The sequence below is a fragment of the Nycticebus coucang genome, chromosome 12 (genome assembly GCF_027406575.1).
Source record: "Nycticebus coucang isolate mNycCou1 chromosome 12, mNycCou1.pri, whole genome shotgun sequence".
Taxonomy (NCBI): domain Eukaryota; kingdom Metazoa; phylum Chordata; class Mammalia; order Primates; family Lorisidae; genus Nycticebus; species Nycticebus coucang.
In genome coordinates this window covers 17,451,542-17,477,118 of record NC_069791.1, presented here as the reverse complement: position 1 = coordinate 17,477,118, position 25,577 = coordinate 17,451,542, and the positions used below count along the sequence as shown (strand labels likewise).

General features: G+C 41.1%; 1 protein-coding gene and 2 non-coding genes across 6 annotated transcripts; 1 reads left to right on the top strand and 2 right to left on the bottom strand.

Moving 5' to 3' along the window:
- Window positions 1-592: 592 nt before the first annotated feature.
- On the bottom strand, window positions 593-25,577 carry CCNT1 (cyclin T1). 4 transcript variants are annotated; one of them, XM_053557450.1, is made up of 9 exons: window positions 23,480-25,577; window positions 21,332-21,413; window positions 13,856-13,984; window positions 10,381-10,441; window positions 7,709-7,771; window positions 5,939-5,984; window positions 4,633-4,796; window positions 4,395-4,465; window positions 593-2,539 (listed from the first exon to the last, which is right to left on the bottom strand). In XM_053557450.1, the coding sequence occupies exons 1-9, from the start codon at window positions 23,638-23,640 to the stop codon at window positions 1,133-1,135; spliced, it is 2,184 nt and encodes a 727-aa protein (XP_053413425.1). In that variant the 5' UTR covers window positions 23,641-25,577; the 3' UTR covers window positions 593-1,132. The 4 variants fall into 4 exon arrangements, 3 of the variants coding, with proteins under 3 accessions (XP_053413425.1, XP_053413427.1, XP_053413428.1); XM_053557452.1 differs by lacking the exon at window positions 23,480-25,577 and adding an exon at window positions 23,244-23,470; XR_008373430.1 differs by lacking the exon at window positions 4,633-4,796 and having other exon boundaries at window positions 2,478-2,539.
- Window positions 2,994-3,100, bottom strand: LOC128562846 (U6 spliceosomal RNA). Its single transcript, XR_008373546.1, has one exon. It is a non-coding gene; the product is annotated as a U6 spliceosomal RNA (small nuclear RNA).
- LOC128562835 (U6 spliceosomal RNA) lies at window positions 16,115-16,221 on the top strand. Its single transcript, XR_008373535.1, has one exon. It is a non-coding gene; the product is annotated as a U6 spliceosomal RNA (small nuclear RNA).

Genomic DNA, 25,577 nt, shown 5'->3' with positions numbered 1-25,577 from the left:
AGAACTATTATCACGTATGGTCTGGGCTTTCATAGGCAGGATATATATAGCAAGCACATCTCCCTCCCATTGAGACCCTGAGACTGCTCTCTTATTGGAATACTTTCCAAAAGCCCAACTGGGGAAAAAGACACACCCAATTCAGTCAGGGCAGAAGCCAGCCTGGCTCACCAACCCTCCTTCCTCAACCCCACCCATTTTTGATCAAAATGAAAGTAAAAAGGAAGTTTTCATAATGAACTTAAGAGTCAAGCCACTGGCAGCACTTGCCCAAACTAGAAATTAGAGGGCTACTCTCAATTACAACGTAAAGAGTAGGGAAAATGCCACGTCAGATGCATGTCTCTTCCTTCCTTTATGTTCTCAAGATCAACCATGGTCTCTCTAGTAGACTGTAGGGAAGTGAAAATGGTAAGGGATAGGGAAGGAAAGATAAAACATGATTTTTAAACACACACACACTTAAAACGCACATATCCACACTTACATACACACTTCAAGTGGCCTGAGCCTATTTCAGAACTCTTAGCCAAAAAACCTACCCTCCCACCCACCCTGCACACATTCCCACCCTCCAATCCCACCCCCCAGGAGTCACTGCTATGTATTTCATACACACAGCAAAATCCTTTTTCCCTCCCCAGTTATATATAAAAAAAACTAAACCGATAACTTACTTTAAATTATTTTAAAGTCTCTTAAAAGATTTTGACGTTTAAATACTTCCTCTCTTCTGTTATATTAAACACCAAAAGGATCCACAATTTTTTGATAAGACAAACCCTCCATATTTCAGTTCTGGCAAGAAGAGGAAAGATACCAGCTCCGATCAACCTAATTGGAAGGTGGAGAGGCCCAAGAATAGAAAAAGTATTCTTAATCCTTCACAGCTTCAACACATTCCATCTCTCTAATACCAGTAAAATTGTAATAAAAGTTAAATGTGTAAGACAGCAGATATAATAACCAAGGCCCTCCACAACCCTCCCACTTACGTCTCATTATCAATTTATTCCCTAGTCCAAGAAGGGCGACGTATTTCATAAGGGAAGTAATTCTCAGTCCAGAATCAGTAGTCAAAAAAAAAAAAACCACTTTTTTTAAAAGAAGTTTTTCTCTCTTCTTTTCTTTTTTACTTAGGAAGGGGCGGAAGTGGTGGAGGTGGCTCTGAAGGTAGAGGTGGTGGCCGGGGCTTGTCTGTATTGCCAGATCTGGAGGAGATTCCACCAGCCCGTGGATTCAGATATTCACCATAAGAATGAACAAATTCAAACGCAGGGGGCTGTGTTGGCTGAACACCCTGGGCACTGAGCAAGGAGTGAAGCATATTCACAGTATCTTGATAGTCTATTGTCTGGGTCGTGTTATGACCGTTGGCTCCACTGGGCCCTTTATCTAGTTTCATATGAGGAACTCGAGTTTTACAGCTGGGCTGTGAAAAGGGAAGGCCACTTGTGTCTGAGCTATGCCCAGGCAACTGGCCCATAGTAGGAAGTGGAGGGAAGGAGAAATTTATGGAAGAGGATTTAGTACTCTTAGCAATCTTGGCTGGATGATCAAACACTGCACTTCCAGTCTCTTCAGGGGGCCCCCTTTTACGAGTAGAACTGGAAGAGGAAAAAGAACTAGACAAGCTATAGGTTTTGTGTGCTAAGGTGCTTGTCTGGCTACTATGTTTTGGATCACCTGGACGTTTACTCCCAGTGACAACTGGAAGTTGTGCATGAGAGTGCTTGTGTGAGTGGTGATTATGATGGTGGTGATGATTAGATGGGTGAGTCTTGTGCTTTTCTTTGTATTCTCGGCTCTTTGTAATACTGTCCTCTAAAGAATTGTGCTTGTCAGCTGCAGCATGAACTTTAATGCGCATTTTTATCTCCTCTGGTTTTGAAGAGCCAGCTTTATCTCCACCTGCCATTGGGATTCTCATTTTGAGAGCTGTTTTGTCGGCCTTTTCCAGAAAAGGCCGTTCAGGGTTGTCTGAACCCTCTAAGGGCATTTTCAGAATGACTGAAGAATGGCTATCATGGTGAGACAGGAGATTCTGGGCAGCATACGCGTACTGTGACTTCACATTAGCCTCCATGTTCTCCAATTGCCTTTTCTGAGCGGCCAGCTCTTCTGCATGCTTTGCACGGTATTCTTTCAGTGACACTTTAGCTGATGGCACACTCTTAGTGTTCTGCTTCTGGGAAATAAATGCATTTGAACTATCCTGCTGCAAGGAATGATCAACTCCCATAAGTGCTAAATTCTCACTAGTCCGATGACTCTGAGCAGGTTCTAGTTTGAAAGTAGGTTGGGAGGAAAGCCAACGCTCGCCCTGTAACATCTCCACACTGCTTAAGTTGCTAGATGACTCTTCAGAGACTGGAAGAGAAGGCACTGCACTTGTGGTAGAAGAAGCTGACATGCTCATTAAACCTGCAATAGTTGTGTCTGAAGAGCTCTGGGAGATCATATTGAGGATTGTCTGTTCAGAAGTGTTTTCTTCTGCTCCTCGGTCATCTGCTTTTGTTTTCATGGCAGCCTGACATGCCTAGAATGAAGCAAAACACCTGTTCACTTTAGGTAGTTTATTAAATAGAAAAACACTAAGTTGAATAGACTGTACTTGCGGCAACACTGGCAGTTCTGGGTAGGCCACAAGCAAGAGGCTACTCAAACATAAAATCCAATAAATATTATCACCAGAAGATTTAAAAATCTCCAATTGTCCCAACAATCTTTACAAATGTTACAAAGCAACAACAAAAAATAATTTGTGCTTATCTAAAAATCATTCACGAACATCTATGCCTTCTTGTAACTGCTTAGTTAGTCCATGAATGAATTATTATTAAAGTAAAATATGAATTATGTGATCTCAAGCTCACTTCGCCTAGGCTTCTAAGAGGCAAACACATTTTCTACAACTTATTCAACTCAGGAGAATAAAATTAAGTGTATTAGTCCGGATTTGTGAGAAAATGAGGAAGACTTTAATTTTTATTAAAAATATGGAACACTTCATGAATTTGCGTGTCATCCTTGTACAGGGGCCATGCTAATCTTCTCTGTATTGTTCCAATTTTAGTATATGTGTTGCTGAAGCGAGCACGAGGAAGACATTTTTAAAGAAATTGTCTGATACTGGAGAAAAAAGGAATGACTTCATTATTTGTAACTAACAATTTGAAAAAATATTTTAAATACGACATTGGACTATAATACCAAAAAAAATTCTAAAATCCATTTTAAACTAACAACGCCTCAAAAATAAATAAAACTACAACACTGACCAGCTCTAACCTTGCAATTTTTTTTTTTGAGATAGTCTCAAGCTGTCGTCCTGGGTCATGGTGCCACAGCTTACAGGAACCTCAAACTCTTAGGCTTAAGCGATTCTCTTGCCTCAAGCTCCCATGTAGCTCAGACTACAGGTGCCCGCCACAATGCCCAGCTATTTTTGTTGTTGTTGCAGTTGTCATTGTTGTTTCAACTGGCCCAGGCTGGGTTTGAATCCACCAGCCTCGGTGTATGTGGCTGGCACCCTACCACTGAGCTGCGGGTACCGTTTTTATTTTATTTTATTTTATTTTTTTAAAGACAAGAGTCTCGGGCGGCGCCTGTGGCTCAAGGAGTAGGCTGCCAGCCCCATATATGGGGGTGGCAGGTTCAAGCCTGGCCAAACTGAAAAAAAAGAACAAACATTAAAGACAGAGTCTTACTTTGTCACCCTTGGTAAAGTGTTGTGGTGTCATAGGTCACAGCAACCTCAAACTCTTGAGTTCAAGAGATTGTCTTGCCTCAGCCTAAGTAGCTGGGACTACAGGTGCCTGCCACAACGCCAGCTATTTTTAGAGACAGGATCTTGCTCTTGCTCAAGCTGACCTTGAACCTGTGAGCCCAAGCAATCTACTTGCCTTGGCCTCCCAGAGTGTTAGGAGTACAGGCGTGGGGCGGCACCTGTGGCTCAAGGAGTTGGGCGCCGGCCCCATATGCCAGAGGTGGCCGGTTCAAACCCAGCCCCAGCCAAAAACCACAAAAAAAAAAAAAAAAAAAAAAAAGGAGTACAGGCGTGAGCCACCTCGCCTGGCATTGACCTTGTAATTTTCTATATTACCTCTACTAGAAACCAATACTCTGACTCAGAGAAGCCATGGTTTTTCCCTAACAGTCTCTACACAGAAAATATTTTAAAAATGCTGTTAACTAAATGACACATTACAGGAGTTGAAAAATGCAAATCAAATCCTGCTATCACCTAGCTATGAAGTTGAAGTCATAATTATTGCACAACTATAAAACAGGAAATTCCAAACTAGGATAAACATTCGATTCTGGTATAGTCACTGGTACAGTCAAAAGAAGAAACTAGCTTTATTCCATAAGCTAACAGCAATAATTCTTACCCTCCAATTCCGAATGCGTTTGAGTCTGTTGGGAGTTTTCTCCAGAATCTGCAGAAATTCATGTGTCAGCTCTATAAATAAAACAAAACATTTAAGAAAGACTCAGAGAGACAGAAGTAATAAAGTAAGAAATCACCTCAACTAACTCACTATTTTCATCTGAATCAAGTCACCTTCAGCCAGTTATGTGACAGATCAAGAACAAGTGCTTTTGAAGGTCCCTTACTCTAAAACTTACCATCTAAAAGTTCCAAGGTCACAGTGGCGTCAACATACTCCCACCAGTGCTTCCCATCAGTTGAGACTGGGATCTCCCAGTTGGACCACTTGCAAGCCAGATGAATGCAGACACAGGCCACCACAGGAGGTGTGTACTGCAGGCTAAATGTGGTCAAATGCAGGCTGACATCAGAGGGAAGGAAAACAGAGAGTGTCATGAGCTCTCAATTCTCAACCCAAAGCTAAAACTCTCCATTATTAAAAAAAATAAAAAAATAAAAAATAAGTTTTAAAAAACACAGGAGAGCGAAAAGGGCAAGAAATATCCAGTGCTCTGATACAGCACTCTATTTTCCTATTAACCCACCTGTTCAGGTAACAACATTACTAAATTTCTTGACTAATATCATTCAGTCTACACACTAACCAGAGACAAAAAAAAGAAAAAGAAAAATGGGGGGAAAAAAAAAAAAAAGGCTAGGAATTCAAGTTTTTTAAAACATTGACTTCTGGACCAGTCAATGTTTATTACCTATTGCCCTGAGATTCTGCTCAAATCTTAAGAAAAATTATATGGTTTTTGGTGTGTGTGTAATCCCAAAAACCAAGTTTTTCCCTAACTAGAAAAATTACCTTGTCTCTTACTAATTTAGTTCTATTTAAAATAATGAACTATCTCCCTTTCAAGTAGGAATATGCTTGACTGATGGTTTATCTCAAAAATTCTCATAAGAGGTTATAAAAAGGAACTTCTTAGCCCTGGAAGTTACTAGGGGTATCTGGTTTCCACAAACAATATTAGGGATTGCTGTTAAGAATCAGTCATTTGCAAATAAAAGTAATTTATTTTGTAAAAAAAGAGAAGAAATAAAAAGTATTGAAACTAAGTACCCATTTATTTGGGAGTGGCAAAAGAAAAAGGAGTCTTCTAAAATATCACAATTATTGCAACATTCTCCAAATTAGATTTTCAGTCACTATCAACGAGCTCTAATTTAACTTTCAGAACTGTGTTCTTGGATATTCTAAAGCAAAGCTAACAAATGCAAAGTTGAGTATACTATCAAAGAATCATTACTACTTATATTACCATAGCAAATTAAAAAGCACCATGGAAATTTAAACTACAACATGAATACTATGCATAAAAATCAACATTTACCAGAGAATTGTCTAGAACACATTGTATCAAAGATCATTTCCATGCCTGGGTCCTTGGGTTCTAGTTTACTAAGTGGCTGTATTTACCACTCAAAAGATGACAATTCCAATCCACGTAAAGTCCTATCCCAAAATTAGAAGGGGATAAAAATTAAAATATAAACCTGTTGGTTGCCATGAAGTACGAAGTCTGTGCTAAGTCCTTGCTTGCTAAAAAAAAAAATAAATAAATAAATAAAAACAGTGGGGCAGGGGGAAGGGGAGAAAAAAAGTTATTAGTTCCATTTATTCTCAACAAATATTTAGTAACCATTTAATATTTGCAAGGTACTATGAATAGAGTAGTAAATGAGGCAAACATCATCTCTGACCATCTGATGTTTATAGTCTGCCTAAGGATAAGGCGACAGATCAATGATTTTTAATTTTAGTAATTATGCTGCTTCCAGACCTAGGCACTCAAGCTGCATTCTGCACACCAGGTATTTGGGACACTTATTAACAAGTAATTCAGAGATTCTTATCTAAGGATTCACCATGAAACGCTAAGCTAGATTAACTAAAATGATCTGAAAGCCAAGCTCAGAATCCAGAAGACTTTAATATGTTTGGGAAAAGTGATCTTTGGGGCGGCGCCTGTGGCTCAGCGGGTAGGGTGCCGGTCCCATATGCCGGAGGTGGCGGGTTCGGGCCCAGCCCCGGCCAAAAAAAAAAAAAAAGAAAAGTGATCTTTGCTGGTAAGAAAAGTTATTATTTATTTATATATATATATATATTTTTTTTGAGACAGTCTCGCTTTTTCACCCTCAGTAGAGTGTCGTGGCATTATAACTCACAGCAACCTCAAACTCATGCGCTCAAGTGATCCTCTTGTCTCAGCCTCCTGAGTAACTGGGACTACAGGTGCTCGCCACAAGGCCTATTTTTTAGAGACACGGTCTCACTCTTGCTCAGGCTGGTCTCAAACTCCTGAGCTCAAGCAATCCATTCACTTTGGCCTCCCAGAATGCTAGGATTACAGCCATGAGCCAGGGCAACCAGCCCATAAGAAAACTTTTTAATAGAATAGCCTATAATTTAATCCCCAAATCATCATCAAATAACATAAATCATTTAATATATTACAATGAAAAAACTACATTCCTTTTTCTTTTTTTTTTGGTTTTTGGCCAGGGCTGGGTTTGAACTTGCCACCTCTGGCATATGGGACTGGCGCCCTACTCCTTGAGCCATAGGCGCCGCTCCTACATTCCTTTTTCAAAATTACATGAAACACACATTAGTAAAATATAAAATAAGACCAATTACCACTTTGGTCTAGAAAACTATAAAACGTGGCCGGGCGTGGTGGCTCACACCTGTAGTCCCAGCACTGTGGGAGGCCAAGGCGGGTGGATTGCCTGAGCTCAGAGGTTCAAAACCCATATGAGCAGCAGTCAGCCAGAAAGACCCCGTCTCTACTAACAACATCAAAAACAGCCAGCACCGCAGGAGAAAGAAGAAAAATCAACAAAAAAGGAGTACTTCAAACAAAAACATGAACAAGCACACTGAAATTAAAAATAAAAAAAAGAAAAAAAAAAAGAAAACTATAAAAGGCACTTAAATGTACAATGACGTCCAGACTTTTTATTTTTTTAGTTTTTTTTGTTGGGACATGGCCTCATTATGTTGCCCAGATTGTGTCTCAAAATCCTGGACTCAAGTGATCGTTCTGCGTTGATCTTCTGGGTGGCCCTAGAATTAAAATGAGATCACCCCCTCTCCCAAGATGAACGTCCTTAAGAGATTAACTGTCACCACTCATTTTGCTATAAATCGAGTAAGCCTTTCGATTTAACTTTTGGCCAAAGCATATGTGTTAAGTACAGAAAACCACAGCCTCTAAATGGTAAAACAATTTAAGACAGTCATCTCAAGTTGGGATTCCTTACCTCGAACAAGTTGAGTACACTTTACTACATGTGTATGTGGGTGATCAATTGTTAGTTCAAAGCCTTAAAAGAAAAAAGTAACTGGTTAGACATTTTATACTTTTCTGAGCCATTTGCTCACCCAAAATTGCTATTCAAAGGCTAAGAGTCACACACACAAAGTTTGTAATATGCTCTTCTCTAAGATATTTTATCTTCAAAGTCGCTTTCGCTTTGAACTAGAGGATATTGCTAAGATCTCAAAAACACAAAACATTTTTAGGGACAATAGAATAATGTGATGTAATAATATAACATAATATATATACAGGGTAGCCATAACATTTGTATGCAGTTTAAAATTGCACAGTATTTTAAGGGCGGCACCTGTGGCTCAAAGGAGTAGAGTGCCAGGCCCATATGCCAGAGGTGGCGGGTTCAAACCCAGCTCCAGCCAAAAGCTGCAAAAAAAAATAAAATTGCACAGTATTTTAAATTGCACATGAACTTCATGGCTACTCTATACAATATGGCATGATATATTACATAACATGACACGACATATGATATGATATATACAGTGGAAGAGTCACTCAAGTGATGACTACCTTAGACTAACGTATTTTTCAGGGTCTTGCTCTGTTTCTGAAGCTAGAATACAGTATCATCACCATAACTCATCAAACTCCTCAACTTCAAACTCCTGGGCTCAAACAACCCTTGTGGTTCAGCCATCCAAAGAGCTAGGATGACAGGTATACATCACCACACTCAGCTAATTTTTCTTTCTTTTCTTAGGGTGGTAGGGGGGGTGACAGAGTCTCACTATGTTGCCCTCAGTAGAGTGCTGTGGCATCACAGCTCACAGCAATCTGAAACTCTAAGGCTTAAGCAATTCTCTTGCTTCAGCCTGCCGAGTAGCTAGGACTACAGGCACCGCAACCGCCACAATGCCCGGCTATTTTTTTTTTTTATTGTTTGTTTGTTTAGCAGGCTCAGGCCAGGTTGGAACCCACCAGCCCGGTGCATGTAGCCAGTGCCCTAACCACTGACCTATGGGCACTGAGCCAGCTAATTGTTTTATTTTGTAGAGACAGGTTCTCTGCCCCTAAGCTAAGGCTGTTCTCAAACACCTGGGCTCAAGTGATCCTCCTGCGTTGGCCTCCCAAAGTGCCAGGATTAAATGCCTGAGCCACTGTGTCCACTCTAAAGCTTAATCTTGAAAAAATACTTTATTTTTTGAGACAGCCTCACTTTGCAGCCCTGGATAAAGCGCCATGGTGTCACAGCTCACAGCAACCTCAAACTCTTGGACTCAAGCAATCCTGTTACCTCAGCCTCCCAAGTAGTTCGAACTACAAGCACCCATCACAATGCCTGGCTAGATTTTTCTGTTTTTAACAGAGACAGGGTCTCACTCTGGAACTCCTGAGCTCAGGCGATCCACTCGCCTCAACCTCCCAGAGTGCCACGACACCCAGCACTGAATAAACACTTTAAAACTTGGGCGGCACCTGTGGCTCAGTGAGTAGGGCGCCAGCCCCATATGCCGAGGGTGGCGGGTTCAAACCCGGCCCCGGCCAAACTGCAACAAAAAATAGCCGGGCGTTGTGGCGGGCGCCTGTAGTCCCAGCTGCTCGGGAGGCTGAGGCAAGAGAATCGTGTAAGCCCAAGAGTTAGAGGTTGCTGTGAGCCGTGTGACGCCACGGCACTCTACCCGAGGGCGGTACAGTGAGACTCTGTCTCTACAAAAAAAAAAAAACTTACTCCTCTTCCCTCAGTTTTGTTCCCTTTCATCATCTCAGTTACATCAGACATTAATCATTTTATTTAACCTCAAATATTCTTTACCAAAATTACTTCAGGAGTATCAGTGTGTCAACAAAAACTGACTTAAGTTGCCTTTTTTGCATACATAACTAAAATTTGCCTGGTATAAGAAATTCTGGGGGCGGCGCCTGTGGCTCAAAGGGGTAGGGCGCCAGCCCCATATGCTGGAGGTGGTGGGTTCAAACCCAGCCCTGGCCAAAAACTGGGGAAAAAAAAAAATTCTATTGATAAATTTATAAGATGCAAATTATTCTAAAAGGACTGCTGACTTTTATGAATTAGATCTTACTGGTTTCCACATTAAAAGATACCTAGTGTAGAAAAAAAATGACAGTCCAAAAGAATAAGAAAACAAATTTTTCCATACTTTGTAAGATGTTAAAGGCAGCCTATTTGATGAAAATAAGAGATAGTAACAGATCATCAGAGTTCCCATGCAACTACTATAGTCTGAGTTCCTCCACTTCCACTTTCCTGTTCTAAACACTGATTACCAATTTTAAAAAACAATGCTTTTATCTAAATACAGTGATAAATAGATTATAACAATCTACGCAAGGAAAATGGTTTAGTTTTTGCCATTATTGAAGAGGTTAAAAAATAACAAATCTTAAGCAAATCATGAAACCTAGAATGAGAATTAAAAAAAAAAAAACAACCCACTAACTGGTGTTTTAAAGGTCAGCTATACTACTTACATTCTCCCTATGGTATAGGCCAGGGTTAAACCTGAGCTCCACAAACAGATGGACAGACACTCTGCAAAAATAACCCAAAGGATTTTCTCCTGTTTCCTATTTGGCAAATCTAAAACTAAATCATTGTGTTAAATAATGTTAGTATTTTAAGGAAAATAAACTTACCTAAAGTCTGCAAAATTATGCTTTCTAAAATCACCAGATCTTGAACTTGTTGCAGGTAAGCCTAAAAGTGAGAAGACAGAAATTATTCCCCATAAAGGCACAATGTGTAAAGTGTAACAACCCCTCCCAGAGAAACCAAAACAATAAAAGACAGAAGAGGAGTTAGGAAGTAGATAAAGAATTAAAATACAACCCCAATCCCTCCTCCCCATTCAGTACAGACTTTCCTAAAAAAAAAAAAAAGGAAAGTTGCACACTGAGAAATAACAATTTATTCATACTCAGCCACAGAATATCATAGCCAGAGATTTGGTTCATTTTCAGACTGATATTTTATGTTATAAAGTTCAAAAACAGGTTGGCTCGGCGCCTGTAGATCAGTGGCTAAGGCACCACCCACATACACCAGAGCTGGTGGGTTCGAATGTAGGCCGGGCCTGCCAAACAACGACAACTACAACCAAAAAATAGCCAGGCGTTGTGGCAAGTGCCTATAGTCCCAGCTACTTGGGAGACTGAGGCAAGAGAATCACTTAAGCCCAGGAGTTGGAGGTTGTTGTGAGCTGGACACCACAGCACTCTACCCAGGGCAACAGCCTGAGGCTCTGTCTCAAAAAAAAGTTCAAAAATAGGTGGCCCCCATAGCTCAGTCGGCCACCTAGGGTGGCAGGTTCAAACCCAGCCCAGGCCTGCTAAGCAACAATGACAACTGCAACCCAAAACAGGCAGGCATCTATAGTCCCAGCTACTCAGTAGGCTGAGGCAAGAGAATCGCCTAAGCCCAAGAGCTGGATATTGCTGTGAGCTGTGTCACCACAGCACTCTACCAAGGGGGACAAAGTGAAACTCTGTCTCTAAAAAAAAAAAAATATATATATATATACACACACACACATATATATAAAATATCTTTTGATAACTTTGTAACATTACATGCTAAAATGACAATTTTGATATACTGGGTTAAATAAGATGCACTGTTAAAATTAATCCCTCTTTTTAAAAAATTAACTTTCCACTTAACTTTATGATTTAAATAACTTGCTAAGGATTTTAAACTATGCTAGTGCTCCTTTCTATACAGCAAAGAAAATATATGCCTCCCTAAGTACCTCAAAAAGATCAAGACATGGGTGAGAAGTTATATAAATACGTACTGGAGAAGGAAAAAAACGGTGGGGATTATTTTGTTTCTCTTTTATATTGTTAACTCAGTTCTATAATGGTGTTTCTAGTCTCAAACCTAAATAAAGGCCAGAGAATCACTCTTTTCAGCAAGAGCTATTGGTGTGGCTCAAAGAACACAATGAAAGAAGTCAAGACATGGCTATATCCACCATAATTAGGAAGGATTATTATTAAAAAACAAAATATACTGGGGAGGCGCCTCTGGCTCAAGGAGTAGGGCGCTGGCCCCGTATACCAGGGATGGCGAGTTCAAACCTGGCCCCAGCCAAAAACAAACACACACACACACACACACACATACAATCTCCCTAGCAAAGAAAACCTTTCTCCATTATGATCAGAAGAACACACTATTCCATGTACCTATTTGATAAAGAACTGAGGCATCCATTAAAGAAACTTAAAATAAGCTGGCAATAAAAACACATCATTTTTCTCTACTATTCACAAATATCAGAATTCTCAACTCATCATTCCTCAGTTACTGACTTCTACAATAAGAAGAGAGTTTCCTTTCTTTAATTAAGTCAAGAAAGGATGGAAGAAAACAAAAAGCTATGTGTATATGCATAGAATAAAGGTCTGGAAGAATATATATCAAACCATAACTAGCAGTATTGTAGGAGAAAGGGAGATAAACTTTGATTTTAAAAATGCTTCTCTGTATTCCTTTCTAACTTCTAATAAAAGTCCTATCTTACCCCTGGGGGGAAAAACAATGTTTCTTAAGTTTTTGAATTCTTTTATAATAAGCATACATAATTTGTATAATTTCTTTAAAAGTTAAAAAAAAAAAACAAAACCTAGTGACAGAATTCATTCTTAAGGAATCCCTAGCACTGTGGGTGGCCAGGCCTAGGCAGGTGGGTTATTTGAGCTCAGGAGTTTGAGACAGCAAGCAAGACCCCATCTCTACTAAAAAAAAAAAAAAAAAAAAAAAATTGAAAAACTAGCCAGAGGGGCAGCGCCTGTGGCTCAGTGAGTAGGGCGCCAGCCCCATATGCCGAGGGTGGTGGGTTCAAACCCAGCCCCGGCCAAACTGCAACAACAAAAAAAAAATAGCTGGGCGTTGTGGCGGGCGCCTGTAGTCCCAGCTGCTCGGGAGACTGAGGCAAGAGAATCGCGTAAGCCCAAGAGCTGGAGGTTGCTGTGAGCCGTGTGACACCACGGCACTCTACCAAGGGCAGTAAAGTGAGACTCTGTCTCTACAAAAAAAAAAAAAAAAAGAAAAAGAAAAACTAGCCAGATATTGTGGCAGGCACCTATAGTCCCAGCTACTGGAGAGAATGAGGCAAGAGGATAGCTTGAAAACAGGAGTTTGAGGTTGCTATGAGCTATGACGACACCACAGCACTCTACCCAGGGTGACAGAATGACACTTGGGTCTCAAAAAGAAAAAAAAGGAGGTTTGACACCTGTAGCTCAGTAATTAGGGCACCGGCCACATACACCAAGGGCCGGCAGGTTCAAACCCAGCCTGGGCCTGCTACACAACAATGACAACTACAGAAAAAAAATAGCCAGGTATTGTGGCAGGTGCCTATAGTTCCAGCTACTTGGGAGGCTGAGGCAAGAGAATCGCTTAAGCCCAAGAGTTTGAGGTTGCTGTGAGCTGTGATTCCACTGCACACTCTACCAAGAGCAACATAGTGAGACTCTGTCTCAAAAAAGAAAATTCTTGGGCAGCGCCTGTGTCTCAAGGAGTAGGGCGCTGGCCCCATATACTGGAGGTGGTGCATTCAAACCTGGCCCCAGCCAAAAACTGAAAAGAAAAAAGAAAAAGGAAATTCTCCATTACAACTATAGTAGTGAAAAGATGAAAATTATCTATAGTTCTTAATAGAGAATAGTTAAAACATACATATATATACACACACCCATATATACATACACAAATATATGATAAAACACTATCTAGACATTTTTTAAAAGTAGAGAATACAATGGGAAAATATTTGGGATACAGTTAAGTGAAAAAAAGATATAAAGTACATGCACACACAGCTATTTACAGAAAAGAAGCCAGAAATACCAGTGGTTCACTTATATTATATCCATGCTTCTGTGACCTAAAATATATCCAGGTGATGTATTTTTCTTTGTTCTTTTGCATTTTCAAATTTTACAATGAATATAATTAACTTTTGCCATAAAATTTGTATTTTTTTTTTGTTAAAGAAAAAGCAAACATTAAAAGGTGCCTTTAACAGCCCCCACTCAAACTTCAATAAATCGAAGTTTTAAGTTACAACCAAAAAAGTAAGAGAAAATATAATTAATGTCCTACCTCGCTCCTAGTATCAGGAAGTGATTCCTGTGGATGGAGACAAGTATGTGCTACCTTGATGACATGTTCCAATTTTTTTGGCTGCTCTTCTACTTTAGCTGCTAGAAACAAGGCTGCTGGAGCCACAGACTGGATGGAGAAAAAACACATCATATTTATCATTAATACTTATTTTATTTCTAGAACAAGGTGGAGATAAAGAGCTTAGTCTCAAACAAATCAAGCGCTTGCCTCAACTACATCAACTCTTTTTTTTTTTTTTTTTGGCTGGGGCTGGGTTTGAACCCACCACCCCCGGCATATGGGGCTGGTGCCCTACTCCTTCAGCCACAGGCACCACCCTTACATCAACTCTTGTTTATACTCTTCCCCTACATATAATATTTCCCCTCTCCTATCTTTTATTTTTATTTGTTTATTATTAAATCATAGCTGTGTATATTAACGCAATCATGGGGCGCCATACACTGGTTAACATTAACGTAGCCTAGTAACCTGGAAAACTTCAGGAAGTAGACTTTTCTCAAATCTTAGAAATATTTTAATGGGGCGGCGCCTATGGCTCAGTGAGTAGGGCGCGGGCCCCATATGCCGAGGGTGGCGGGTTCAAACCCAGCCCCGGCCAAACTGCAACCAAAAAAAAAAAAATAGCCGGGCGTTGTGGCAGGCGCCTGTAGTCCCAGCTGCTCAGGAGGCTGAGGCAAGAGAATCGCGTAAGCCCAAGAGTTAGAGGTTGCTGTGAGCCGTGTGACGCCACGGCACTCTACCGAGGGCGGTACAGTGAGACTGTCTCTACAAAAAAAAAAAAAAAAAAAAAATATTTTAATGAATCAAAGATGGGAATAGCAAGAGCTATAATTCATCATGAGTCAAAGAAATGCAATAAATAATTCCACAGAATTTTAATATCTATACCACTTTACTGACTAGAACTGATATTCTAAGACTTAATTGTACTCTGGCTATTACCTATGCAATACTTTTCTTTTTTTTTTTTTTTTTTGTGGTTTTTGGCCGGGGCTGGGTTTGAACCTGCCACCTCCGGCATATGGGATCAGCGCCCTACTCCTTGAGCCACAGGCGCCGCCCTATGCAATACTTTTCTAAAGTAAGTTTTCCTCCACAAATTCAACTCAGAGTAATTCTTTTTTTTTTTTTTTTTTGCAGTTTTTGGCTGGGGCTGGGTTTGAACCCGCCACCTCCGGCATATGGGGCCAGCGCCCTACTCCTTTGAGACACAGGTGCCACTCCAACAACTCATAGTAATTCTTTTCCTTCACACAGTTTCAGCTGTATATGGAGCTTGCTACATATTCATTTCTCAGTCTTTAGGATAAACAAAGCAGGGTCCAAGGGAAACAAGCATGAACAATGGTGTGGGGATCTGGACATGAAGCACACTTTGAATACTAAACTGAGTAGTTAAATGAAATACTTAATGGGATGTGAGACATTAAAGATTTTAGAAAAATGTAGAGTTTAATAAATATTTAGAAGAATAATCTGGTGGCAGACAGGACTAGAAATCAATTTTTAAATATAAAAATAATTCAAGCATCGTGAAATAAAGTTTAGATTAGGTACTAGCAGGAGAAATAATGGAAAAAAGAAACAGGCATCACTTTGGGAAACTAAACTTAGGGTTGCAGTAAATATATCTGGATGTATTTGCATACAGACAAAAAATACTAATGAAATATACTCAAAACAATAACAGGAATATCTCTGAAAAACAAGTTACATAGGGAAATCTTTTTCTCCTTTAATCCTATCTTCCTTCAATTTTATTTTTTTGAGACAGAGTCTCAAGCTGTCACCCTGGGTAGAGTGCCATGGCGTCATAGCTCACAACAACCTCCAACTCGGGCTCAAGCAATCCTCTTGCCTCAGTTTTTTCTATTTATAGTAGAGACAGGGGTATCGGTTTTGCTCAGGCTGGTCTCAAACTTGTGAGCTCAAGCACAATCCACCCGCCTCGGCCTCCCAGCGTGCTAGGATTACAGGCATCAGACACCATGCCCAGCAATTTTTTTTCTTTTTAAGAGACAGGATCTTGCTGTCACCTAGGCTGGACTACAATGATGCAATCATAGCTCACTGCAGCCTTGAACTCTTGGGCGCAAGTAATTCTCCTGCCTCAGCTTCCTATGTAGCTAAGACTATAAGCAATGCCACCACACTCACTCTCAATTTTGTGATAATGAAAAAATATATTCATTGGGAGAGAAAAAATAACACTATAAAAATTTACAAGATTTTGTGCTCGCTTCAGCAGCACATATACTAAAATTGGAACGATACAGAGAAGATTAGCATGGCCCCTGCGCAAGGATGACACGCAAATTCGTGAAGCGTTCCATATTTAAAAAAAAAAAAAAAATTTACAAGATTTTATAACTGATCAGACAAAGAGGAAATGGAAAAGGCCAAAGACAACATTAGGTCTTAACCCTATATGATTCTTCTAGGAACTAAAAATATGTTTGAAAGGAGCTAACAATAATAGGTAAACGAACACAAGAGAACAAGGCAAGATAGTATCTCCTTAGGAGAAAGACTGTAAGAGATAAATTTCGATTTCATTTTCATTTAAAAAGTCTATCAAGGCTCAGTGCCCGTAACTCAGTAGTTAGGGCACGGGCCATATACTCCAGGACTGGAGGGCTTGAACGCGGTCCTGGACTGCTAAACAACTACAAAAAAAAAAAAACAGCCAGGTGTCGTAGTGGGCACTTATACTCCCAGCTACTTGGGAGGCTGAGGCAAGAGAACTGCTTAACCCAAAGAGCTTGAGGTAGCTGTGAGCTATGATGCCATAGCACTCTACTGAGGGCAACACAGTGAGACTCTGTCTCAAACAAAAAAAAAAAAAAAAAAAAAAAAAAGGCTTATCAAATACTCATTTGTGCAAAGCTACATAGCTAGGAAGCACTATAGCAAGGTTCCGAATCTAAACACTATTCTGGAGACCACTATTGAGCTTGACCTGTTAAAGAGTCAACTAATTAGAGTAAAATACACCCAATCAAATTTGTTAGGTACTAAATACAGGATCTTTATTTTGAAATACATAAAATACGGGAGGTGCGTAGGGTGCCAGCCCCATATACCAAAGGTGGCAGGTTGAAACACAGCCCTGGCCAAACTGCAACAAAAAACAGCCGGGCGTTGTGGCGGGCACCTGTAGTCCAGCTACTTGGGAGGACTACAGGAGGAGTTGGAGGTTGCTGGAGCTGTAACGCCATGGCACTATACCCAGGGAGATAAATTGAAACTCTGACTCTAACAAAAAAAAAAAAAAAAAAAAAAAGAAAGAAATACATAAAATACAAACATAGGCCAGGCACTGGGACTCACACCTTTAATTCTAGCACTCTAGGAGGCTGAAGCAGGAGGATCCCTTGATCAGGAGTTCAAGACCAGCCTGAGCAAGAACCAGACCCATCTCTACTAAAAATAGAAAAATTAGCCAGGCATAGTGGCAGCCTGTAGTCTCAGCTACTGGAGAGGCTGAGGCAGGACTACAGGTGCCTGCCACAACACCCAGCTATTTTTATTTTGGAGACAAGAGTCCCACTATGCTGCCCTGGGTAGTGCATGGTGTCATAGCTCACAGCAACCTCAAACTTTTGGGCTTAAGCAATTCTCTTGCCTCAGCCTCCCAAGTAGCTGGGACTACAGGTGCCCGCCACAATGCCCGGCTATTTTTTGTTGCAGTTGTCATTGTTGTTTTAGATGGCTTAGGCTGGGTTCGAACCTACCAACTGGTGGTAGGTTGTGGCTGGTGCCATAACCATTGTGTACAGGCACTTTTTTTTTTTTAGAGACAGGGTCTCCCTCTCCAGGCTGGTCTCTGAACTCGTGAGCTCAGGCAATCCACCCACCTAGGCCTCCCAGAGTGCTGGGATTACAGGTGTAAGCCACCACACCCAGCCAAAACATGATTTTTTAATAGAAATGCTAATGTACAGAAAAATGTCTGGAATGCTAAATGGCAAATATTTATCAATAGTTACCTCTGAGTGGGATCACAGAGAAGCTAAACTGTTTTAACTTTTACCAGGGGAATTTATTACCTTTGTAATAAGAAAAAAATAACATAAAACATGCATGAGGCTTAATGTAATAAGAAAAAAAACATGAAAAATGCTGAGGCACCCATGCCACAGCAATGTCTAACATTGCTCTCAAATTTCAATTTAGATCCATCTCATCCAAACTTTTGGAGTATATTAAAAAGGTGATTTTTTTTTTTTTTTTTGGAGACAGTCTCAGGCTGTCGCCCTGAGTGCCATGACATCATAGCTCACAGCAACCTCCAAATTGGGCTCAAGCGATCCTCTTGCCGTAGTTTTTCTATTTTTAGTAGAGACAGGGTCTCACTTTTGCTCAGGCTGGTCTTGAACTCATGAGCTCAAGCAATCCACCCTCCTCAGCCTCCTAGAGTGCTAGGATTACAGGTGTGAGCCATCACGCCCAGCTTAAAAATGTGGTATTTTTTATGTTAATTCCAGAATGTGTCTAAAATCAATGCTCTAAAAAGGATCAACAACTCCAAATTAAATTAATCACTAGAATTTGGAAGAGGCCATGACATCCAAAAGAATATCTTCATATTGGATAATTACCAGATCATTCATTCACTCATTCAATAAGTTTACAAAAAGTGCTTTGGAGAATACAGAGAAGTCTCTGTCCTTACCAAGCTTAATTTGTGTGAATTAAAATGTAATTTAATTGTTAAAATTAAGGAGAAATATGTATTAACCTTTATGTATATGCATAGCACTATATATGCACTCAAAATTGATTTGAGATTTCACCCCAGATAAATCTGTATCATAATAAAAGGGAAGAATTACAGAAAATTTTCGTCTACGGTATATTCTATTTTTTTTTTTTTTTTTGAGACAAAGAATTTCACCATGTCACCCTTGGTAGGTAGAGTGCCATGGCATCACAGCTCACAGCAACCTCAAACTCTTGGGCACAAGCGATTCTCCTGCCTCAGCCTCCCAAGTAGCTAGGACTACAGGTGCCTGCCACAACACCCAACTATACTATGTTATTTTCCTAACATAAAAGAATTATACAATGGCCAAAGCAGGTAGACTGCCTGTGCTCACAGGTTCAAGACCAGCCTGAGCCAGAGCGAGACCCCATCTCTAAAAACAGCCAGGCACTGTGGCAGGCGCTGGTAGTCCCAGCTATTCGGGAGGGTGAGGCAAGAGAATCACTTGAGCCCCAGAGACTGAGGTTGCTGTGAGCTATGATGCCACAGCACTCTACCGGAGGCAGCAAAGTGAGACTCAGTCTCAAAATTTCACTCTTTATCCACTAACTTCTACTCTGGTGTTATTAGATAAGACTCATTACATGCTAACTTACTTCAATCTCTCCCTCAATAAAAAGGGTATAATAAGAAGTAGAAAATGGCCAGAGGTTTGGGGACTAAGAGTAAAAGAAAGCCAAGCTGACTGGACAATTACAAAAAATCAATACTTAATTTGTAAGTCCAAAAAGTTTATTATGCAGTTATTCCCAATACTGATTCTGTCAATTTCTTTCATTACAGGAGCTATATCTACCTTCAGATTCTCTTCCTGCAGGATGGGAGAAAAAAAAAAAAGAGCTCAAAACCCACCACACTAATGGTTTATGTCTGAAACAAGATTCCTCAGAAACAGAACTTTAAAAAACAAAATGAATTGTGGCGGGCGCCTGTGGTCCCAGCTACTCGGGAGGCTGAGGCAAGAGAATCGCTTAAGCCCAGGAGTTGGGAGGTTGCTGTGAGCTGTGTGAGGCCACGGCACTCTACCGAGGGCCATAAAGTGAGACTCTGTCTCTACAAAAAAAAAAAAAAAAAAATGAAATATTTGACTCACAAATTCATATGAAATGGATTTTATTAAACATATATAAGGGCCGGGTGCTGAGACTCACACCAATAATCCTAGCACTCTGGGAGGCCAAGGCAGTGGATTGCATGAGTTTGAGACCTCAAAAATAGAAAAACCAGCCAGGCATCATGGTGGGCACTTGTAGTCTCAGCTACTCAGGAGGCTGAGGCAAGATTGCTTGAGCCCAGAAGTTTGAGTTTGCTGTGAGCTATGACACCAAGGTACTCTACCCAGGATGATAGCATGAGACTCTGTCTCAAAAAAAAAAATTATAGGTTTCCCTACACCTAGGATATCACTACACATTCACTTCCAAGTCATTTGCAATGTTAAATAAGACCACTTCAGGTAGCAAAACTAAAACTAACACTACTAACAATTCTGTCCCCCCAAAAATCTCTTTATTATTTTTCTTTTTCTAATCTTATAAGTCACTTCCCTAGTTATTATTACAACATGTACCTTCTCCTTCAACTAATTTTCTTTTTTTTGACAGTCTCATGCTGTCGCCCTGAGTGCTGTGGTGTCATCATAGCTCACTGCAACCTCAGTCTCTTGGACACAAGAGATCAATCCTCTTGCCTTAGCCTTCCCAGTAGGTGGGACCACAGGAGTCCACCACAACACTGGGCTAGTTTTTAGTAGAAATGAGGTCTCACTCTTGCTCAGGCTAGTCTCGAACTCCTGAGCTCAAGCAATACACCTGCCTCAACCTCCCAGGACACTAGGATTACAGGTATGAGGTGAGCCATCACAGCCAGCCTCTCCTTCAACTATTGATTGGAATTTTATCTACGGCTTTTGGAAAATCTATACAACTTACATTCATTTCCTGTGACATTATTTATTATTTACCACTTTGAAAGTTATTCTTAAATTAAGGTTTATTTCCCCTTTTAGTGCTACTGAGCCAACCCAACTTTAAGTGTTTCCAGGCTACTCAGAAGGCTAAGGCAGGAGGAACTCTTGAGCCCAGCAGGGATCCTCAAACTATGGCCCATGGGCCACGTGAGGCAGTATGATTGTATTTGTTCCCGTTTTGTTTTTTTCCTTCAAAGTAAGATATGTGCAGTGTGCATAGGAATTTGTTCATAGTTGTTTTTTTTTTAAACTATAGTCCGGCCCTCCAAGGGTCTGAGGGGCAGTGAACTGACCCCCTGTTTAAAAAATTTGAGGACCCGGCGGCGCCTGTGGCTCAGTGAGTAGGGTGCCAGCCCCACATGCAGAGGGTGGCGGGTTCAAACCCAGCCCCGGCCAAACTGCAACAAAAAAATAGCCGGGTGTTGTGGCGGGCACCTGTAGTCCCAGCTACTCGGGAGGCTGAAGTAAGAGAATTGCTTAAGCCCAGGAGCTGGAGGTTGCTGTGAGCTGTGATGCCACGGCACTCTACCAAGGGCCATAAAGTGAGACTCTGTCTCTACAAAAAAAAAAAAAAAAAGTTTGAGGACCCCTGAGTTAAGAGGTTGACCTTGAAGTGAGTTATAATTGCACCACTCACTGCACTCCAACCTGGGAGACAGGGAGAGACCCTGTCTCTTAAAATAATGATAAAAATAATAACAACAACATTACTTACATTTCGATGGAATTGTGTGAAGGACTGAATCATATAGAATCGATGCATGTATACTATAGCAGTGTTGATAGTCAATTGCGAGCTGAAGTGTTCATGTTAAGGTCCAAAACCAAACAAGCCGACAGCATTAATTTCTAAAAATATAACCTTAACTCCTCCCAAAAAGACCAGCACAGTAGATGCTACTACATGAAATGATACTTAACCTCTGCCCCTCAAAGAGCAGGTTTTCTTTCATCAATTTATTAACCGATAAATGACATTTGGCACAATGCTTTACACATAACAGGTATTTAATATAAACTTAACTTAATGAATAAACAAACTCAGGATTTGTGGATCAAGATAAACTATTAAAAAAACACGTAAGACCCTAAACATTTCTCTGACTTGCCTTCTGAAAATCCTGCAGTGGTGAACTGTTAGATCAGGGTATGTCTTACAAGATTTACAAGGCCCTCTCTGATCTGGCCTCCAGGTTTCTAGGTAATCTTCCCTGCCTTATAAACTCCAGTAATTAACTTTTGAGTTCCACTTCTCTCTGGGTACCAAGCCTTCTCATATGGTGATCCCTGGGGCCAGAAATAATTTGAAATGACCTAATATTCATTTACAGAAAATGAAAAACTTTTCCACATACATATATATATATATATATTTTTTTTTTTTTTTTTTTTTTTTTTTGAGACAGGGTCTCACTATGGTGCCCTGGGTGGAGTGCTGTGGCACCACCACTCCCAGCAACTTCCAACTCTTGGGCTTAAGCAATTCTCTTGCCTCAGCATCCCACGTAGCTGGGACTACAGGCGCCCACCACAACCCCTGGCTATTTTTTGGTTGTAGTTGTCACTGTTGTTTGGCGGGCCCGGGCTGGATTTGAACCCACCACTCCAGTGTATGTGGCTGGCGCAGTAACCACTGAGCTATGAGCGCTAAGCCTTTTTGTTATTGTTGTAGTTGTTGTTCAGCAGGCCCGGGCTGGGGTTCGAACCCACCAACCCCGCTGTGGCCAGCGCCCAAGCCACTGAGCTATGGGTGCTGAACCCATGAAAACTTTTAAATGTCTTAATTTTAAAGATCTCAGCTGACAATATGGGATATATAAATAATGTAGACCCACCATGGCAACCTTAGTAACACACATACAAATGCAAAGCATTTTAAGGACACACTCAATTTCACAAACAAGTTTAACTGGATTTTTAGGAAACAAACTGGGTATCAAAAGCAAACAAAATGACAATACATTACAGTCAACAACACATTTAAATGGAAGCTGCACCCAAGAAAAAGTTTTCATGCACAGAGTGAAAAAACTAAAATATATTCCTTTTCTCCACCACAAAATGAGTGTATTTTCTGACAAAGAAAAATACTTGGGGGAGGGAATCACCAAGTTCGCTCATCTGTGAAATATGAAGAAAATGAATATACACCAGCACTCTAAGTAACTTAAGAACCCAATATTTTATAAAAGACTCCTCAAACATCCCTACAAACCTAAACTGACACCTTTCCTTCTCTGAAATTCTGTAATACTCTCAACAGCAGCTTCCATTTGTACGTCTGAATGCCAAGCATTATGGTAGGAACAGCATCAAATGCCATAAGTATCATCCAATTTTAGAGATAAGAAGACCAAGAATTTGACAGCAAATAAGCAGGAGGAACGGATTTTGAATCAAGACTGGGGCATTAATTGTAAGCCACCCTTTTTAAGACCTTTAGGTATGGAATTTCTCGAAATTCCCTTCACACACTAAGTTTATGAGCCAGCCGTCAACAGTGAACCCTCTACCAGACCCCTAAAGCACAGCGAAAAAGAAGAATCTTAAAGTCAGCAGAGTTGGTCAGAGAGGCATTGAAGAGGAACTAGGAAGAGCTAGTTAAAACACAAAGTCGAGAAGGATACGAATTCCCAACAAGGTTGGTGGCACGGGCGGGCGGACGAGCGAGCGAGCGGGAAATTAACTCCGCCTCGCTGCCACCGCGGGAACAGTTTTAGCCCGCCAGACCGTGGGCTCGCCCGCCTAGACATCCAACTCCTGCCCACCTTCTTCCCACTTCCGTCCCCACAAGAGCCTGAGGCCTGTACCCAGAGCATGGCAGGACCGATTTGAAGGCCAAAAGTCTAGGCCGCAAGGATACACGTAAAGACGTTGTCCCATGTCCTGGAGCAGATTGGCCGCCTGCTGGCGATAAGAAAGTTCTTTATCCGGGTCCACGCCAAAACGACGGGACGGGCTATTTTCCAGCTGTTCTCGAGTAAAATACCACCGTTTATTGTTGTTCTTCCTCTCCCCCTCCATAGTGCTTCAACCAGAAGGCAGCGACGCAGGCTGCAAGCACTTCCCAGCGTCACCTAAGCGGCGACACACATCCGCTGAACGGAGGCAACTGCGACGTGACGAACTTCCGCTAAGAATCGACCGCCAGATTGTGACACGCTTCCGTCGAGGAAGCGAAAGTCCAAGGGCTTACTTCCGCAGTAGACCTCGCGATATCCTGTAGCCGAGTTACCAGCTACTTGTGTGTGACCAGGAAGGACCTTGAGGCGAGGACGCAGGCGCGTCACGTGACACCTTAGGAGGTAGGGTAGCGTTAGGCGTTTATGTTTAAAATCACGTCTTTTCCCGCGAGAACTGGCTTGAGCGCGTGGGCGACGAAACGGGAGATGTAAAGCCGAGCAGGTGAACGCCTTGATGGAGAAATAGGTGGGGCTATCAGAAACTGGAAAAAAAACAAAAATCAAAGGAAGTGGTCTTATCGTATATCAAAATTTAAAGCAACTAGGATCTTCCGACGTTGAAGTGCTGCAACCCATTTGAAGAGTAGCTTCACAATACGTAGCCAAAGCCATGAAAACATCCCTGGGATTCGCCACAATGATGCAATTTAAAGGAATAAAGTGAAATTGATAGCAGCAATTTAGAAGAGCTTACGTGTCCCAGAGGCAATACTGATTCCTAAATATATGATTAAATTTAATCTACACGATTACAGAGGTAATTTTTTTTTTAAGACAAAATTTCACTGTCGCCATCGGTAGAGCGCTGTGGCGTCACAGCTCAAAGCAACCTCAAACTCTTGGGCTTAAGCAATTCTCTTGCCTCAGCCTCCCAAGTAGCTGGGAGGTGCCCGGCTATTTTTTGTTGCAGTTGTCATTGTTGTTTAGCTGCCCCGGGCCGGTTTGGAACCCGCCACCCTCCGTGTGTGTGCTGGCGCAGTAACCACTGTGCTACACGCGCTGAGCCATAGAGGTAATAATATTTTAATCCCCGTTTGGCAATCGGTGAACCAACGCTGTCTCTAAGGGGTAGAAAGCTTCCACCACCTCCTCCCAACATGCGCAAATTTGTAAATTCCTTCCCCGTGTCAAGATGTGTTCCAGCCCCAACGTCTGACAGCTGTTTGGTCCTGGGCTAGATAATTACTTCTTCGTGCCACTTATATAAAAATGTAAATAACGCCTACATTTTGGGTTGTGAAAAGGAGTGAATGTTTAATGAGTTACAAGCATTTATAATAAGTTATTTGATACTTACAAAATATCAAGTAGATATCGTTGTTATAGTATTTGTTACATTGTGTTGAAATTGCAGGGGAGGAATGACCTTGCACCTACCTATTACAGCGTTGGCCCTAGTAAATAGTCAATAAATCTCAAACAAGTGCTCAAAACACCCTACAATACGGAAATTGAGGCTCAGAGAGATCAGGTAGGTTGCTTTATACTACACTGCTAATAATGCTAAGAAGTGTAGCTCCTGGATTCAAGCCATCCTGTCTCAGCCTCCCCAGTAACTGGGACTACAAGCCTCAGCCACAGTGCCCAGCTAATTTTTTTTCTATTTTTAGTAGCAATGGAGTCTGGCTCTTGCTCAGGCTGGGCTTGAACTCCTGAGCGCAAAGAATCCTCCCTCATGCCTTGGCCTCCCAAGAGTGCTAGGATTACAGGCATGAGCCACTGCACCCAACCTCAGTGTACTCTTTAGAAAAACGTTTGGTGGAAACAGCCTAAATGCCCACCAACCCAGGAATGGATTAACAAGCTGTGGTATATGTATACCATGGAATACTATTCAGCCATTAAAAAAAATGGAGACTTTACATCCTTCGTATTAACTTGGATGGAAGTGGAAGACATTATTCTTAGTAAAGCATCACAAGAATGGAGAATCATGAATCCTATGTACTCAATTTTGATATGAGGACAATTAATGACAATTAAGGTTATGGGGGCAGA

Bases quoted from the DNA above. Each gene is read 5' to 3' on its own strand.
- CCNT1 (XM_053557450.1), bottom strand. From the start codon at position 23,640: ATGGAGGGGGAGAGGAAGAACAACAATAAACGGTGGTATTTTACTCGA. The intron at 4,797-5,938 runs GTTTATATTTTA...CTCTGATGTCAG, and splicing joins TACTTCATGGCAACCAACAG to CCTGCATTTGACCACATTTA. The intron at 4,466-4,632 runs GTAAGTTTTAGA...TTTTATTTATAG, and splicing joins GACCTTGGAACTTTTAGATG to AGCTGACACATGAATTTCTG.